We start from the raw sequence: 18,997 nt of genomic DNA, 5'->3' as shown, positions 1-18,997 counted from the left end.
CCAAAAAAAATAAATAAATTATCTAAATTAAAAAAAGAAAACAACGTCGCGTTGTATTTTTAATTAAAACTAAGGCCCCTGGTTCGATTCCCACTACACCCACGTTGTAGTGCAAAAAATGTAGTTCTAGTATTTATATCAATATATGTTATATACTTAACCATGTGAATACACAACAGTTTTAACCATAATATTAATTCAAGATTTTTGTTACTGAAATATTAATATTTTACAATCCATTTAAAATGTTGTTATCAATCATTTGGTGACTTTTATTGTTCAACTAACCATCAAATTTTTGCAGGTTTTAACCAAACATGTCGACTACTAGTAGATTATATTTTAAATAAGAGTCAATATTAACGGTTTTTAAATTCGGTAAAAATTTATAATTTTCTTGTAATTTAAAAACTTTGTTAAAATTTCTAATTAAAACAAACATTTATTTGAATAAGTTTAATAAACATTTATTTAACGATAAAGTTTAATAGGAATTTAATGATTATTTAAAAATAACTTAAAATTCAACATTTTTGAACTTAGAATTTTACCATTCCACAAAAATGTAAGAGTCTACATTTAAAAAAAAACAAAGATTTTAATAATTTTAAAGCAGAACAAACAAAGCTTTAATTATAATTTTTAGAATGAAAACGCAGTGGTGGTTTGTCTTTATGAGACTTGGTAGCATAGGTTCGATTCCAACTGCTGCCTTGTAATTTATAACAGTAAAAAAACAGAATATTACTATAAGGAAATGCGGGTCACATATGATGTCCGGTTCTAGACAAAACATAATTACACTACGGTCCATAGTAATTTATAGCTGATGTTTATTATGTAAATAGTTACACTTTTAAAGGTAGAAAGAACACATAAAAATTCCACACAAAACATAATTACACTATGGTCCTCATAAAAAAATCGCTAAATACGGAATAATACGGAATTTTAAACCATTTCTAATCTTCCCTTGCGCTTTATAGTCGACTTCGCATTATTTCTTGACCTTTAAGGCCTGTTTACACGACAAGGTAACGTTGCATTGCGTTGCTTTACGTTACGTAACTTTACGAGTTCTATTTTACGAAATCTTACGTAACTTACGCAAACTTTCGTACGTGTGAACGACTCTGTTCATTTTAAATAGTTGCGAAATCTTACGTTACGTTACGTTGCGTACGCCGTGTGAACGGGCCGTAAAAGTCGATCCCGCATAATAGGTAAGTACCGCATTCATCCCGAAGTAAAATACCAAAAATGCGGTTCCGTCTCGCATTCCCCGAATTTTTGTTAACGTTTACATATGATCCCTCACTATCCCGTATCCCGTACTTTAGTATAGTTCGGTTAATATCATAAAATGTTACATTTAAAAGCGTCAAGTAAAGACTATAAACTTCCTGTTATTGCGTAAATCTATATCTTTTTATATATTTTATATTTTTAAGAATAATAATTACAAAAAAGACTATAAGTTTAAAAGTTTAAGGAGTTGTCATGATTTCTTGAACTGTTAAATACAATAAACCATGTTTGTTACGTCACCATTGTATTATATGATTCATGAATTAAAAGTTAAATATAATTTTTTTTCTTTTTTTTGTAGTATCTTAAAATAATATGTGAAATATTTTTATTGGGTAAGGATGTGCTGTTGTGACGTGTTAGAGCTATCTATAAACGTCAGGCTTAAGGGCGAATAGTGTGGCATTGGAGTGACTCGAACCTAAAACCTTTGGGTTGTAGTTTGTTATATTAATATATTTTCAATAAAGCTTAGTAGTTGTTAATACAATAGGTAATTACCTGTTCAATACTACAAACTATATTTAAATCTTTTTTGTGTTATGTAGTTTATTTTTACAATTTACAGCTAAATACGTAAGCCTTGCATTGTCCATAACTATTTTTTTTAAATTTAGTTTTTAAACTTGTAGTTTCTTAAAAATATTCTTACCTGTCGTTGCATCATACTATGGAAATTGTGAATCCTATTGATTCGTTGTGATGTAAATAAAAACAAATAAATCTAGTTTCTTCAATACAAAGCACAGCTATTATCACCATTTTGTTCCAGGCATTCTGTACACTCTGTGTATATTAAACAGTAAACCACATCTATATCTTAACAACACAGTAAATCAAGCAATATAAAAGTGTATACAACTAGTAACACGCACCAATGACCGCACAGCGACCTAAGTAAACTTGGAGGTCTGGAGGCATCTGCGCTCATGCTTTGTGTAAATTGTACTTGCTTACAAGGCTACATCGCTAGCAGCACATATTGTAACTTAATATGTAAAGTATTACTTGTAAATGTCCGAAAAATATCATTTAACAAAAATAAAAGTTATGTTTATTTTAAAAATTCATACAATGAATGTATTTTTTGGGTTATTTTGGATAATTTAAGCAAATATTGCTTGTTTATTAGCCTGTCGTTAGTTTATCTATAGCGGAAGTATTTAAATTGATTTATTGTCTAAGGATATAAAATACAAAAGTAGTTTATATATTTTGTTAAAACTCTATAACTAACACTCCATAAGTTTTTTTATCTTGTTATATTGTTCACATAAAAATTTTAACGTAAAGCGAATACATGCGATGGATATTAAAACAATTTTACCCGTATCTAGTTGTCAAAAAATCATCAGTAAAAAAGAGATACAGTGTAACAAAAATTTCTAAACGAAATCAAAATAATTATGCGAGTTTTTATTTGTATTTTTATGTTAAAAGAGTATATAAAGTTTAGGTTATATTGTAATACAAAATATATAAGCTATATTACCCCAGCCAAGCCCGGGGTAAACAAAACACAATTTTCCGCATTTAAAAAGCGATATAATTTACATAAATAAAATAATAAGACTTTCAAAAAAAATGGATAACAATTTTTAAACTATAATTATTTTTGGACAAAATTATTTAAAGTTTTAAAGTATTTTTACAGGCAGTGCATGTCTTAAAAAGGCTTAGCATCGCGCATTTAGAAGCCTTGATATCGATGGTTCGATACCCACTGTTACCATTTTTAGTTTTAAAATTAAACTAAAAAAATCAAAAACATAAAATGAACAAAAATAAAAAAAATTTAAATATTTTAACACATTTTACACAAAGTTATTCTCAAACAAAATACAGAAAATGATTTTGATGTAAATTTAATTACGAGAATTGATGTAAACGTTGTGTGGGTCTGTAAAAAGAAATCAAAATTTAGTTTACGTACGCTAACATTAATAAGTCGCTTTATTAAACAGCTTAGCAATATAGACAAAATAACTTATTATAATATGGAGATAATAAAATGTTTAATAAAATATAAACAATTGACAGCCTTAAATACATTGAACCTCGCTAACGCACAAACAAACTTAAATTAAAACCAGTCCCATTTTAAAATTTCCTAGTTTTTTACAAGAGTAAAAATGTCAAATTTTTATACCTTTGCATGTTAAGTGTCATATTATAAAAATATATTTAATATAAACTCACGTGCAGTAGCTTCTACGTATCCATCTTCCGGTTCGGCTGCAAAATAAATTACAATTCAATAAATAATACACGAGAAATCAAGGACATGTAAAAACTGCTTGTAAATACAATTTATAAGGCAAATAACTGTTTAGTTAAATAATATTTCAAAAAATATTTAAATAAACTTACCTGCTTTATATTTTACTTGTTCATAAGTCGGTTCAGCTGCAAAATAAATTATTTTTAGATTAAGAATTAGTTATAAAACCCAATACCCTACGTACTCTATTAAGGCCGATTTAATGGCAGGTTACCATGATGTAATATAACACAAAATATTAAATTAAACTTACGCGCAACAGATTCTAAATATCCATCATCTGCTTCTGCTACAAAATAAATTACTTTTAAAACAAGATTTAGTAAACACTCTGTACCCTAAGTATTTTTAAATATTAAAAAAACAGGGCAGATTAGAACGGCTTACTTTTACAATTTTAAACCGTTGCATGTTAAAGTTTAGTTTATTAATTTAAGAAACAAAATACTAAAATTAACTTACGTGCATTAAATTCTACATATCCAGGATTTGGTTGACCTGCAAAATAAATTTTAATTAAACATAAAAACAAACTTAGTCTTACATAAACAATATAGGTTCTTATATATAGACAGCAATATGGTGTGACTTGATAAATAAGATACATTATCATTTGTTGTAGCAAGTATTCCACTACTGAAACATTTAAACAGTTGGTTACTGGTTGAAAGGTTTTGGGTTCGATTCGCAGCAATGTCATACTAATCGCGCTTAAGCCTAACGTTTACAGGTAGTAAATATACAGAAAATAAAACTAAACTGTTAGTTGTGTGTAGTACGATACACAATAAGTAAGAGGAAGTAAAAAAGAGTGCAAATTATAATACCGCTTACAATAGAAAGTAGATTATTATCCAATGAGTTAACGTTATAGCAAACTTGCTGTTAACACATGTTATTCTTATTACATTATACAATAAGGTTCGCAAATAAATTCAACAAGTTCTACAAACTTAACATTTATTATTTGCAAAATCAATTTTTAAGCAAGTATTATCCCGAAGTGGTATATAAACGCTAATGTATTATTATACCAATATAACAACCATGTTGTAGCCATTAGTGACATAAAATGTTAAAAATTACCTAAGACAACTTCTGCATTTCCATTTTCTGGTTCGCCTGCAAAATAAATTCCAATTTAAACCAAGATTTACAAACCTACATAAACACGATTTAATATTTTACATGAATATGTTTAGATTACTAGTTTGGGCACTAACATTACCACTTGAAGTAATAAAGACACCAACTACTGTTAAAACTATGAATTGTCCTACTGGCCTTGACACAGAGTTAATGGCCATAAGGTTTAATGTCTAAGTCGCAGCAATTTTAAACTATTTGTTCTTTTGACATTAACAGGTGCTCACACACATTTTATTATTGCAAGATTATATTTAAAGATGGGCCGTAAATATTGTAACAAATAGCGGTATTACTTAGTTTGTCCGGTATTACTTAGGGCGTCAAACAGCGGTATTACTTAGGGCGTCACTGTTTAGTGGCATGTGATTAACTTAAGTTTGAGAGTTCTGTTTTATGTGGAGTGGCATTGTTAACAACCTGCTGAACGGTCGTGTTAAGTTTTTGTGTGGTGCATTTTTGCTTGTAAATAAATATTATAAAATAAACCGAAATAAAATACACAATGGCATTTCGTAATTTCAAAAAAATTTAATTGAAAATAAAAGCCTAACAAATAATATACAGAGTACACAAGATTTGTTCACTTGACATGAATTGTCTTTTTTAAATTTTGTAATAATTAAAATAAAAAAGCAAGACAATAAGTTTAAAAGTTAGTAGAAGTGTCAGAACTTCCCGAATCGTTGAACACAATAAACTAGATTATGACATCATTATTAAATTACAAGATATAGAATACAAAAACAATTAATGAATATTCTTTCCTTATTTTACTTTATCAATTATTATTTGTTATAGTTGAAAATATTCCATAAACTTTTACTTAAATAAACTTTACCTACTACAGCTAGTTTTAATTCACTTATTGTAAAAAAAAAAAGTTCGGCCACACAGTTAACTAAACTGACGATTTAGTTGATTTAAAAAGTTAAAAAACAAAAATTAAGTAATAGTTAAATTAATTTATTGTTTAATACTTAGAAACACCAAAGAATATATTTAAATTATGTTTTTAAATAAAACCGACATTTTTTTGACCAAAATCTCAAAAAAGTATAAATCTTAAAATTGACTTTGTTAGTTATAAAAAAAAAATTTCAATGGAAAAACAATAACAAAAAGAATATTACTGTAAAAATTTTCAAGAATATTAGCATATACAAAAAAAAATATTTAAAAACACGATAATATTTACAAAATCAGAGAAAAAGTGTAAACTTATCTGTTAAAGTAAATTCCATCAAGAATACCTGTAAAAATAATTTTTAATATTATTCACTTAATTCATGACCACCTCAAATTATTATTCTTTAAGGCCCGTTCACACGGCGTACGCAACGCAACGCAACGTAACGTAGTGTAAGATTTCGCAACCATTTAAAATGAACAGAGTCGTTCACACGTACGAAAGTTTGCGAAAGTTACGTAAGATTTCGTAAAGTTTTGTAGCCGAAGCGAAATTTACGCAAGATTTCGTAAGCGGTATACTTTTACTAGATATTTTGTATTTGATAATCCCTAGAACTCGTAAAGTTACGCAACGCAACGTTACCTTGTCGTGTGAACAGACCTTTATTTAATTCTATTTCTAAAAAGCGGAGAAATGAGTTACAAAAAGAGTATAACCAAATCTATAAAAATGATTAAAAAATATATGCTTATTTTAACACAGCTGACAAAAATAATGAGTTTATTATCCATTAAATTAACGTAATAACAAGCGAGTTGTGTTAAATTATTATCTATCTCCCATTTTAAAAATCAGGCGACTATACTGGTAACTTGTGGTATGGTATGATAGAAACATAAATTAAACGAGTATTTACACAGCTTTATCGCGGAACTAAAGCGAGTTTAAAGAAGTAAATATCGTAAAATGTTAAGTTAAAAACCGTTGGTATTGATTAAAACAATTAAATTAAAGAAATTAAGTTGTGCAAATGCACGTTAACTTACGTACTACAACTTCTTTACATCGATTTTCTGGTTCGACTAGAATAAAAATTTTAATTTAAAACCAAAAATATATTTTTAATTGCTAAATAATCCTATAAGTAAAACCTGACCCAACTAAGTTCGAGTAAAGCCCCGCTTAAGAACTGCTCTTGGGCGACTCATCTGGCGCAATTCAATCTTTAATCGTTGTTATGGTAACAAACGAAGCAAAAAAAATAAAGCTGAGTAACTAAAAGTTAGGCTAGCAAAATTATAATTGTTTTTACTTTAACAAACCAAACTTATCTTTAAACTATGACAAAGATTTATTTAAAACAGATACTTTTTTAATTAAATAGCTAGAAATCTATATTATAGCCAGATTATTTGACTGTTTCGCATATAATTAATTATAGGTAAACGCCTGTTCACACGACAAGGTAACGTTGCATTGCGCTGCGTAACGTTTCGTAACTTTGCGTGTTCTAGGGATTTCTTTTTAAATATTAATACAAAATATCTATGACAAGTATACCGCTTACGAAATCTTACGTAACTTTTGCAAACTTTCGTTCGTGTAAACGACCCTGTTCATTTTAAATGGTTGCGCAAACTTACGTTACGTTACGTACACCGTGTAAAAGGGGCCTTAATTTGTTCCTTTATATATTTAAATATAGTTTATTAAAAAAGATATTAAAATATATACATACCTGCCACAATTTCAGCATATTCATGTTCTGATTCGGCTGTAAAAATAAATTAAAACTTTGTTCAAAATCGTAAACAAAAATCTGCTGTTTATTAAATTTGTTTTAATGATCTTAACTCACATACTTACATTCAACATTTTCCGTATATTTATTTTCTAGTCGAGCTGTGATATAAAATAAAATTTAGTAAATAGGAACAAAAGTTCTTTGTATATTTCTTTATCCTCGATGTGGGAAGGTCGACTTCACGACTTAAACATAGAGTAACATCAGTTACTCCGACGCAGTCTCGAGTTGACTATGGCAGTTTGGGATATTATATAGATTATAATTGCCCGATAATTATACTGCTGATTAAGTGTTGGCTCAGCAGGAGTTCGTACCGTTTATAGCGCCTTACTCAAGGGCGCTACAGCATGAGATCAGTGGGAATTGAACCCACGACCTCATGTGTGGTGTAGCAAGTGTTCTTACTACTACACCACGCTGCCGGTTCTTACCACGACTTGCAAACACCAATTGAAGTTTAAAAGGACCAACACAAATGTGCTTTTCTTATACAGCTTTTTTTATACTGTAAAGACGATCGGTTTTGTATTTTTGTTGGGTTGTGAGGTGTTCAAGCTATTAATAAATGCCGGGCTTAATGGCAAATAGTGTGGCAATGGTGCGGCTTGTGCTCAAAACATCGAAGTCAGCTGCCATGACCCTTATACCACACTACCTCTGATTGCAAGAGTTAGTTTAAAGTAATAATAAAAACAAATATACATAGCTTACATGCAACAACGTCTATGTATTCATTTCCTGGTTTTGCTGTAAAATAAATTACAATTTAGTTCAATGACAAAACTTATTTTATAAACCAAAATCTGCTAACTAGTGTCAAACTTTAAGTATTTAAAAACAGCTGGCAAAATAATATTAAAAAAAAACCTGGTCAATAATATTAAAAATAGCAATTATAACTCAAAAGCTAGATAATAAAAATATAACCTATATTCAAGTTGGCCATAAAATAAACTTACATGTAACATTGATTTTTCGGTTATAGAGTAGATAAAAAATAGTGAAATTAGAAATGAGTAAAAATGTCCCGATGATTGACAATGCTATAATTAGTAGAACGTCCTAAATACAAAGTTTTTAGTAAAGAATTTTAGTAAAGATTACTCTAAATTTTTTTTATTTATTAAAAATTATATTAAGAAAAATAAACATTAAATACTAACTTTAGAGAAGATTGTAGACGAAGTTGTCGTTAGATTTAACATTGTTTTTGTTTCAATCGAGGTAGTCATAAAGCCTGAGTTTACCTTTTTGGTTGTCATGGTAGTTGTTGTCAAAACACTTGTAGCTGTACAACAGAAAAACATTTTTACACCAGCAAAACATTGCTAAAAATTATTTAAAACGAAGTAAAAAGATTAAAATCTACTGGCAGCGTTGTGTAGCGGTAAGAACACTTGCTACACCACCATGAGGAAGTGGGTTCAATCCCCACTGATCTCATGCTGTAGCGTCCTTGAGTAAGGCGCTATAAATGGTACAAACTCCTGCTAAGCCTGCACTTAATCAGCAGCCTAATTACCGGGCAATTATAATCTATAATATTCCAAACTGCCACAGGCAACTTGAGACTGGGTTGGAGTAACTGATGTTATTCTATGTATAGGTCCACATTCAACCTTCCCACATCGAGGATAAAGATATATACAAAAAAAAAATTGGAAATTAATATAAACATACTTACATGCCGGTAAATCTCGTTGGCAAATAAATCTGCCATTATAACGACATTGATCATCATACCACCTTGTGTCTACAAGCCTTAACAGAACACAATTCTGGAACCCTCCGTGATTATCAGGTTGGCCATAACCCCAGTAAGATTGGTTTCTTAGCAAAGTTGTTCCATCGCTCCACTTAAAAGGTAAAGAGGAGTTTGTTCTTGTTAGACCGATCCAGTAAAGGTATATTTTTCCTTAAATATAAAAGTTAATTCTTTTCGTAACCGAATCTTTAAAGATTTTGTGATTCGGTTAATCTTTTCGTAACCGAATCACAAATCACATTTTGAACGAAACCAAACAATAATTATAATTTAAATAAAACCACTAAACCAGTTACATACAACCAACAATAAATTTAATTTTTTAAATTTAAAATCTTTACCTTCAAAAAAATATAATGTTTGATTAATAAAATCATGGATTCTTGATGTCTTGGGCGTTGCCAACATTGAGTTTATTTCTGCACATCTTGTCACTGCTGTTGCGTAATTAACCTTAGCTACACTAAAGTAATATTCTACATTCTCATGAGCAAACCATTGTTGCCCATTTACAACATTTAAACTTAAAATTATCAAACTTAAAACTAACTTGTTCATTTTATTTGTTACATAGCTTTTAGTTGTGAATAATAACTTTGATAAAATATAAAGGAACTAAATTAGGGGAACGATATTAAAAACTAATTTTAAGTTAGCTAATCATTACCTACAACTTGAGCTGTTTAAAAAGAACAGTTTTATTACATATTTAAATCAACAAATCTGAAGTGCACCCTTCCATTAAATAAATAAAACTTAAACTATAAAATTTTAGTCTCTTGGAACTTTTATATTGAAGCACTAAAAAAAATAATAGGCACATAGCCTCTAGCTGAAGAAGTATTGCTTCTATACATTTATTACTTCAAAGTGGTTGTAAGAAGAACTAAAAGTTAACTTTTTATTAAATAAGCAAATTAAACCAATTTTACTGTGTTAGTAGTACTTACAGAAATGCTAGGCTACAAATTAAAAACTAAAACATAATGTATATATTTAAAAATTATTACTTTAAACTATAACAACAAAAATATGATAACATATTAAAAAATAATGCAGCAAACCAAAGTGAATTAACTAAATCTTGCAGATCAGGAGGCATCTGCGCTTATGCTTTGTGTAAACTGTACTTGCTTACATTATTTAAAACTGTGTTTTTAATAGTAGAAATCTTTGCTTCAATCATATCTTACAATGTATCTTTTGTTAAGGGTAATTATTTCTTATTCGATTGTTTTTACACCAGTTTAGTAAACAAAGTAATTATTCAGGAGCTCACAATGGTTGTTTTGTTTAAGTAATAGTTGCAAATCAATTCACAACTTATTATAGTAATTAAGCTCACTTGCTACACCACTAATGAGGTCGTGGGTTTAATCCCCACTGCTTTCTTGCTGTAGCCCTTTGAGTAAGGTGCTATAAACAGTGTGAACTCCTGCTGAGTCAGCACGCAATCAGCAGCATAATTATCTGGCAATTATAATCTATATAATATCCCAAACTTCCACAGACAACTCGAGACTGGGTCGGAGTAACTGATGTTACTCTATGTTTAAGTTGCGCGTTCGACTTTCCCACATCGAGTACAAAAATATATACAAAAAAAAAAATTTACCTTTTTCAATTCAGCAATGAAAAATTAAGATATTTGATTTGAGTTGAAATAACAGTGACAAGTTTGTTGAAGCTTTTTCCCATGTCAAGGTTAGGTTTCATATTTATATACATTTAAAAAAATCTCTAGTTGCATCTAAAAATACAATGGTTTTAGTAAGTAATAGAAAAGGTATGATTATACGCTTGTTTAATAGATTAAATATCTTATAGTACACAATTTAAACTTAAGCATACTAACAATAACAAAAACATATATCAGACATGTAATCACCATTAAACATTTTAAACACCCAACATTTTTTTAAAACAATATTGTCATACCCATATTTTGGGTTAAATAAATTTAACAAGGCTACATATTTTTAGGGTTCACCAGAAAATATATGTATTATTTCAAAAAAAAAAAAAAAAAACCTATTAAAAAGCCCTAAAGTAATAACATTTTAAGCTGCAAATAAACAAGTAAGTTTGAGAAAGGTAAAGTAAACATAATCCCAAAAAAATAACTAATATAAAGTCTAGAAATGATTTAATTATAATTTTTGAATTCTAATAGCTCTTTTTTAATTTAATTTGCAATCAAAATACAAAAACCACCCTTTTAAATTATAAAGAAAAGATTTATTTTGTTTTTAAAGTTTAATATCAGTTTTGCATTTGCTGATCCAATGATAACAATAAGCTATTTTTTGACTGTTCCTAGAACTCTTTGTAGCTTTATTGTAAATTGTAAGTGCAGCCTGCAGATCTGCCATTGCTTCCTGGTATTGATTTAGAAAGTATTTACACATTCCACATTGATAGAGACATTTTGCAACTTTCTCATCATTGTTTAAATCTCTGGAAATATTTCGTCGAATTTCTAAAGATAGTTGCAAGTCAGGCAAAGCTACTTTAAAGTTGCTCAAGTCATAATTGCACAATCCTATCCAATAATGGTAATTTGCAACATCTCCATCATAATTTGGATTCTGAGTCAATAAATCTTGGCATTCAAGTGCAGATTTAAAATTGGGTAGAGCATCTGCACGCCGGTTAAGATTATACTTGCACAGTCCAATGCGATAGTTATAAGATACTATGTTTACAACAGTGTTTGGATATTGAGGTAATTTCTCTTCAATTCTACATGAAGTTTCGACATGCTCTAAAGCTTCTTCAAATTGATTAAGCTCATATTTGCACAAACCAATCCAATAATGACAAAGAGATATCCAATTACTTTTATTTGGATCTTCAACAATTTGTTTGTGAATATTAAATGCAGAAAGTAAATTTGTTTGCGATTTCTCATATTGCCCGAGTCCATATTTGCACAAACCTAACCAAAAATGACAACTAGCTAACCAGGTGTCTTTGGATGGATCCTCTGTAATTTGTTGTTGCATTTCAAGTGATGAAAGCAAATCAATAAATGAGTCTTCATATTGCTGTAGCTCATATTTACATCTTCCAATCCAGTAGTGATAAATTGAAATCCATTTTGATTTCGTTGCATCCTCAGGAAGCTGTTGATGGATTTCAAGTGAAATTTGTAAATCAGTCGAGGCTTCTTTAAACTGCTTAAGCTCGTATTTGCAAACAGCCACCCAATAGTGAGATAAACCCAGGTTAAGAGTTCGAAATTTGTACAAAGTATTGTTTATTGAGTTTTCATAAAGGTTTTGATTTCCCCACTCTATGGCATATGTGTAATTATGAAGGTAATAACATGTTTGTGGAACTAAATATGTGTCAGGTTTTGCGATTTTTTGCAAATCAAATATATTTTCCTGAAATGGGGTAATTATTAAAAAATATTCCAAAAGGCTTTTTATTCCAACTGTTTCATCTATAAATTTACTCTTTATTTTTGATTGTTGAACCACATCGTCTTGAGATTTTTTATCCATGTAAATTCGTAGTCGTATTTCACAAGCAATAGCAATGGCAAATTTAAGATCACAGCCAACCGTTTTAGGTATTAATTTTTGTTGAATAAGATTTTCCAAAATGTCAAAACAGCATGGACTTTCAATGCCATGAATTTTTCCAATTGCTGAAACAAATAAAGTTGAACTTCTATAAACCATTCTTTTTATGTTTAGTTTGTATGTTTCAGTTGATTGTTCTAGTTGCTTCAAGATTTGAAAATCTTTACTGTTTTCACGAATTTGTTTGTGAACTGAAGACACAAAAGTTTTTCTGTCCAACAAAGATATTTCCTTTTCAACAAGTTCTTTAAATTGTTGATATACTTGTTGACTGCCAGAGACAAAACATGATGTCATTAACATATCGGCTAAGTGATAACCATTCTTAATATCTTCATCAGACCCAATGAAACTGGCCATCTTGCTAACAGTTTGAATTAACTCAAGTACAAATTGTTTGTTTGTAGTTTTCATCTGCCTTCCAAGCGGTGATTTACAAGCATGTGGCATCATTCCATCAAAAGAAATACCCAAACGTGTTATTGCGTCGTAAAGATTAAATTTAGTTGAATCCCCACTATTTAAACTCGGGATATGAACAGCAGGAAGAATAGTTTCTCCAAGATTAATCAAAATAATTTGAAAGGTTACAGCAAACCACCTAAAGTATTCTTTTACTTTTTCTTGGCGTTTTTTAGACAATTCTGCGATACTGTCATCCAAAACTATGACATTTTCAAAATCGGAGTATGGAGTTATTTCCCTTCTTGAAAGTGATCCAAGTCCCACTAAAGCATATTCACATGGGGGAATTCCCATTATTTCTTCACAAAATCCTGCAAGACATTTCATAATCTTTGTATATTCTTCACTTATGTAAACTTGCAGGTTGTAAATAGAACCAACTTTTTTGCTTTTAAGTTTTTTAAATTGACTTTCAGGAATTTGATCAGGAATTTTTAAAATGTCTACAAGTTTTTTATTTACTTCTTTTCTCATTTCTTCTACATCTTTAGCAATTAAATTGGCATGTTTTACTAAATCTGCCTCTAGGTTTGCTGCATTTGCACTTATCAGTAATTCAAAACAAAACTGACATAGATCTTGTTTAATTTCTTCAATATTTTCAGGATCTCTAAAAATTGCGGCATTAAGCAAGGCTGCACTTTGAATTAATTTGATTTTGTCAGCTTCTTGTAAACCTTCAGTTTTATAAATCAACCCAAGTTTATGGAAAAGTTTTGCAGATTGTTTTGGCTTTAATTCTTTTCCATCGGGGTCACAAGTTTTTGCGAGTTGTTGGATAACTTCGTCTTCAGCCATTTTTAGTTAATTTTTAAAAATTTATACAATGAGAATTTGATTGATCTACTTTACTACTAACGAAAATAAACAAAGATTATCGACCATTTAATATTATAAATGGGATTAAGTTTTTAATAGAATTTCTACAAGATTTAAAAGTTACAATGTTAAGCTTAATGTTAACTTGAACAGTTTTTATTAAATATAAAATATATGTAACCTTTATCCATAAATCGTAAAGATTTTTTGAAAAGACAAATTTAGCTTAACACGCTTCTTTAAAAACTATTTGCCCTCTTTACAAATCTACCTTAAACACATTAATTAAACTTAATTATCACAGGCATTTATCAGTTGCAACCATTTTTTTGCAACCAATTTAAATGTAGCATGTCGGGTGGAAAATTGACTAGTCAGAATATTGCAGTTTGTTGATATTTCTTTTCATGTCAGATTTGTGTAGTTGTTTTATATTAATACACAATTTAAAGAGTAAAAACTCCTAGTTAAGTACCTAAAAAATTGAATATTTAGTAATTAATAGAAAGCATTTAGATCTACAAAATTTTGCACCAATTAAACTTTAGCACACTAGTGATAACAAAAACATATTATATCAATTATATAATTTTTAAAAAATACGCTGAAGGTAAAAAAAACAATAAGCTATATATAAAAAATATCCAATTTTTTTTTAATACGTTATTTCAAAGTATAGCCTATATTTATAAATTTGTACAGAGATTAAAATAGGTTATACAAAAAACACACATGTTACGTATGTTAGGTTTTTTGGGTAACAATAAAACATGCATAACAAATGGTGTTATCTTTTTATTCATAATCACATTTTTTTATAAGAAAAAGGTTATATATATTTATAATTTTTTGTTTAAATCGATCATGATTTTAAATGAGCCTGAATTTCATTCCATTTTCAAGTTACATTTTTCAATCCAAATTTGACACAGATTTATCCAAACACTTTCGTCAGTGCCAAGATCTTTTGACATAATTTCTCGAATTTCGAGTGAATTTTCCAAATTATTTAGAGCCTTTTTGATATTATTTTGTTCGTATTTGCAAAGACCAATCCAGTAATAACAAGTAGCTATCCAATCCCTTTTATCTACATCAATTTCTTTGTGGATTTTAAGTGAAGCTTGCAGTGCTATTAACGCTTCTTCATATTGTTCAAACTTATAATGACACATTCCTATCCAATAATGACATCCGGCAACCCAACCAATTTTATTTGGATCTTGAGTATTTCGAGTTTGTATGTCAAGTGAAGTTTGCAGGTCTTTTAAAGCTTCCTTATGCAAACCATGTTCATACTCACACATTCCTATCCAATATTTGCAAATGGCAATCCAGTTATATTTAGTTGGATCCTTAGCAATTTCTTCATGTATTTGAAGAGCCATTTTCAAATTTGTTATCGAGTTTAGATATTGCTTAAGTTCATATTTGCACAAACCTAACCAAAAATGACAACTAGCCAACCATGTGTCTGTAGATGGATCCTCTGTAATTTGTTGTTGCATTTTAAGCGATGAAAGCAAATCAATGAATGAGTCTTCATATTGTTGTAGCTCATATTTGCATCTTCCAACCCAGTAGTGATAAATCGAAATCCATTTCTTTTTAGTAGAATCCTCAGGAATTTGTAGATGGATTTCAAGTGAGGTTTGTAAATTTTTTGAGGCTTCTTCAAATTGCTTTAGCTCGTATTTGCAAACAGCCACCCAATAAAACGACAATCCATAATTTAGTTTATGCGTTGCGTTAATGATTTCAGTAGCTTTACTTTTAAGGTGAGTATCTCCCCACTCTATAGCATATCTGTAATTATGTAAGTAATAACATGTTTGTGGAACTATGTACATACTGGGTTTTGTAATGTCATGCAAATCAGATATGTTTTCTTGAAATGGGGTAATTATTACAAAATACTCTAAAAGACTTTTTATTCCAACTGTATCGTCTACAATTTTTCTTTTTATTTCGGATTGTTGAACCATATCATCTTGTGATTTCTTATCCATGTAAACCCTTAGTCGTATCTCACATGCAACAGCAATGGCAAATTTAAGATCACAACCAACATTTTCAGCTATTAGTTTTTGTTGTATTAGTGTGTCTAGAATGTCGAAGCAGCAGGCACTTTTAATGCCATGAATTTTACCAATTGCCGAAACGAATAAAGTGGAACTTCTGTAAATCATTCTTTTAATGTTAAGTTTATATTTTTCATTTAATTGTTCAAGTTGTGTTAAAACTCGAAAATCTTTTCTGTTTTCACTAATTTGTTCTTCGACTGATGACAAAAATTTTTTTTTGTCCAAAGACTTGACCTCCTTTTCAACAAGTTCTTTAAATTGTTGATATACTTGTTGACTGCCAGAGATAAAACATGATGTCATTAACATATCAGCTAAGTGATAACCATTTTTTATATTTTCATCAGACCCAATGAAACTGGCCATTTTGCTTACAGTTTGAATTAACTCAAGAATAAATTGTTTATTTTCAGTTTTCATTTGCCTTCCAAGCGGCGATTTACAAGCATGTGGCATCATTCCATCAAAAGAAATACCTAAACGTGTTATTGCGTCGTAAAGATTAAATTTGGTTGAATCCCCACTATTTAAACTCGGGATATGAACAGCAGGAAGAATAGTTTCTCCAAGATTAATCAAAATAATTTGAAAGATTACAGCAAACCACCTAAAGTATTCTTTTACTTCTTCTTGGCGTTTTTTAGACAATTCTGCGATACTGTCATCCAAAACTATAACGTTTTCAAAATCGGAGTAAGGAGTTATTTCCTTTCGTGAAAGTGATCCAAGTCCAACTAAAGCATATTCACATGGGGGATTTCCCATTATTTCTTCACAAAACCCTGCAAGACGTTTCATAATCTTTGTATATTCTTCACTTATGTAATTCTGCAGGTTACTAACCGAAATAATTTTTTCAATTTTTAGTTTTTGAAATTCAATATCAGGAATTTTATCGGAAATTTTGCAAATGCTTGCAAGTTTTTCATTTACCCCCTTTCTCATTTCTATTACATCTTCAGCAATTAATTTAGCGTATTTCACTAAATTGGCTTCTTTTTTTTCTGCTTTTGCAAGATTAACTAATTCAGAGCAAAATTGAGATAGATCTTGTTTAATTTCTTCAATATTTTCAGGATCTCTAACAATAGCTGCATTAAGCAAGGCTGCACTTTGAATTAATTTAATTTTGTCAGCTTGTTGTAAACCTTCAGTTTTATAAATCAACCCAAGTTTATGGAAAAGTTTTGCAGATTGTTTTGGCTTTAATTCTTTTCCATCGGGGTCACAAATTTGTGCAAGTTGTTGAATAATTTCATCTTCAGTCATTTTTAGTTTATTTTTTTTAAATATATATACTTTAAAAATAGTAGTTGAGTACTTATTACTAACATAAAATAAACAACACTATATATTTGATTTAAAAATTGCAACCATAAATTAAGTTAACCATGTTAATTAAGCCTAATGCAAATTTAAACAATTTTTAATAATGAATGATTTGTTTGTAATTTTCAACTGTAGATATTACATTTTTTTGAACAGTCTAAATTTATTTCATTTTCTTATAAACTGCTTGTCCTCTTAATATTTTTGGTTACACTTTTTTATTAAACTAGTTTAAATCTTAAGAAAAACATTTTTATAAAAAAAATCAAATTGTTAAATATTTTATAAAAAAATAAGTAAAATACCTTCATTTGTAACTTCACTTATTGCCATAGCAACAATCTACACTTTTCGCATTTTAAAATTTTTTTACCAGCTAACCAAAATTTAAAATCCTTATTTAATATATTAATCTTATATTTCTATTATGTTATTATAGGAAAAACTAGACCAAAGCCCAAGCAATTTTCCCATATATAGATCGTGCTTAGCGTAATAGTCCAAACAACGTAATTATAATATAAACGAGAGCCGTTATCAATAATAACGTTTTAATCGATTGCTATTTATATTTTTGTCTAGGTAAAATTAACAAATTAATATCGTACTGTTTGGAAAAACTAGTAATTTAAAAACCTTTAAATGTTGGATTAAAATCTGTATTAAATTTTGCATAAAAACTTCACCAATCTACCTAACTTTCTAACGTTTTAAACAAATCATTTTCAAAGTAGTTTTCCATGTTAAAATAATAACAAAACGTCTTTTAAATACAAAAGAGCGATTTAAAAATATTAACAATAGCTGCTAGTAAGCGACTGAAAAACTAGCGATAAGTTTTCCCTTAGCTTTCACCTCCATTTAACTGAGTCAGAGCGTAAAAGCTTTTTGTTTACAGTAGGGCGTGCAAAGCTATTCTGAGCTTTTCTTATTCTAGTTTACTAGAACTACTTCAAAACAGCATAAAACACCAATTTTAATTTTTAAACCTGTTCTGTATGACGTAACATTTAATAACTTATGATGTTAAACTCAAAACAACATTATTTTAGATTTAAAACTCACTAAAATAAAATTTCACTAATATTACAAACTGGTAACTAATCTCAGTTCATTTTTGGAGAAGATGTTTTCAAGCAACGTTGCAGAACGCCTTTTTTGTCACTAGACGAGCGGTAATGCTATGTTAGCAAATTTCGTCTAGACTTACACCTTGTAGTTTTACTAAATTATCAACATTTTTGTCTAAACAACATAAATAAAATATCCTTTGCATCAATGAAATAAAGTTAAGTGCCTTTACTATTAAAGCTATAACTTTAGTTAATAACATTGCATAATTTTATTCAGAATAAAATACAGTCCTTTCTATACTAGGTACTCATAGAAAAAACACTTTTAAAAGAGATAACTTCTCGAGAGCGCATAATTGTTAGTACACGCTTATAACTATAAGCCTAGGCGTACGGTCAAATATAGCTTTTAACCTG

The 18,997-nt window shown here is 29.2% G+C and overlaps 2 protein-coding genes across 4 annotated transcripts; both read right to left on the bottom strand.

Moving 5' to 3' along the window:
- Positions 1-3,678: 3,678 nt before the first annotated feature.
- On the bottom strand, positions 3,679-10,972 carry LOC145753408 (uncharacterized). 3 transcript variants are annotated; one of them, XM_082569823.1, is made up of 12 exons: positions 10,836-10,972; positions 9,140-9,370; positions 8,619-8,743; positions 8,415-8,517; positions 8,167-8,202; positions 7,515-7,550; positions 7,387-7,422; positions 6,695-6,730; positions 4,676-5,988; positions 4,052-4,087; positions 3,843-3,878; positions 3,679-3,714 (listed from the first exon to the last, which is right to left on the bottom strand). In XM_082569823.1, the coding sequence occupies exons 3-9, from the start codon at positions 8,715-8,717 to the stop codon at positions 5,957-5,959; spliced, it is 378 nt and encodes a 125-aa protein (XP_082425949.1). In that variant the 5' UTR covers positions 8,718-8,743; positions 9,140-9,370; positions 10,836-10,972; the 3' UTR covers positions 3,679-3,714; positions 3,843-3,878; positions 4,052-4,087; positions 4,676-5,956. The 3 variants fall into 3 exon arrangements, with proteins under 3 accessions (XP_082425949.1, XP_082425957.1, XP_082425963.1); XM_082569831.1 differs by having other exon boundaries at positions 3,843-3,875; XM_082569837.1 differs by lacking the exon at positions 6,695-6,730.
- Positions 10,973-11,216: 244 nt separating this feature from the next.
- Positions 11,217-17,466, bottom strand: LOC145742272 (uncharacterized). Its single transcript, XM_082560058.1, has 2 exons — positions 14,984-17,466; positions 11,217-14,063 (listed from the first exon to the last, which is right to left on the bottom strand). The coding sequence occupies exons 1-2, from the start codon at positions 17,445-17,447 to the stop codon at positions 11,470-11,472; spliced, it is 5,058 nt and encodes a 1,685-aa protein (XP_082416184.1). The 5' UTR covers positions 17,448-17,466; the 3' UTR covers positions 11,217-11,469.
- Positions 17,467-18,997: the final 1,531 nt, after the last annotated feature.

This window comes from Corella eumyota, chromosome 1 (genome assembly GCF_963082875.1).
Source record: "Corella eumyota chromosome 1, kaCorEumy4.1, whole genome shotgun sequence".
Classification (NCBI taxonomy): domain Eukaryota; kingdom Metazoa; phylum Chordata; class Ascidiacea; order Phlebobranchia; family Corellidae; genus Corella; species Corella eumyota.
Note: the sequence above shows the minus strand (reverse complement) of the source record. Positions and strands in the feature narration are given on the sequence as shown.

Excerpts from the sequence above, each read along its gene's own strand:
- LOC145753408 (XM_082569823.1), bottom strand. The coding sequence starts at position 8,717 with ATGACAACCAAAAAGGTAAACTCAGGCTTTATGACTACCTCGATTGAA. Across the intron at positions 7,423-7,514 it reads ATATACGGAAAATGTTGAAT|CCGAATCAGAACATGAATAT; the intron begins GTAAGTATGTGA and ends TTATTTTTACAG. Across the intron at positions 6,731-7,386 it reads ATATGCTGAAATTGTGGCAG|TCGAACCAGAAAATCGATGT; the intron begins GTATGTATATAT and ends TTTTTATTCTAG.
- LOC145742272 (XM_082560058.1), bottom strand. The coding sequence starts at position 17,447 with ATGACTGAAGATGAAATTATTCAACAACTTGCACAAATTTGTGACCCC. Across the intron at positions 14,064-14,983 it reads ATGTAACTTGAAAATGGAAT|ACGAAGTTATCCAACAACTC; the intron begins GAAATTCAGGCT and ends AAATGGCTGAAG.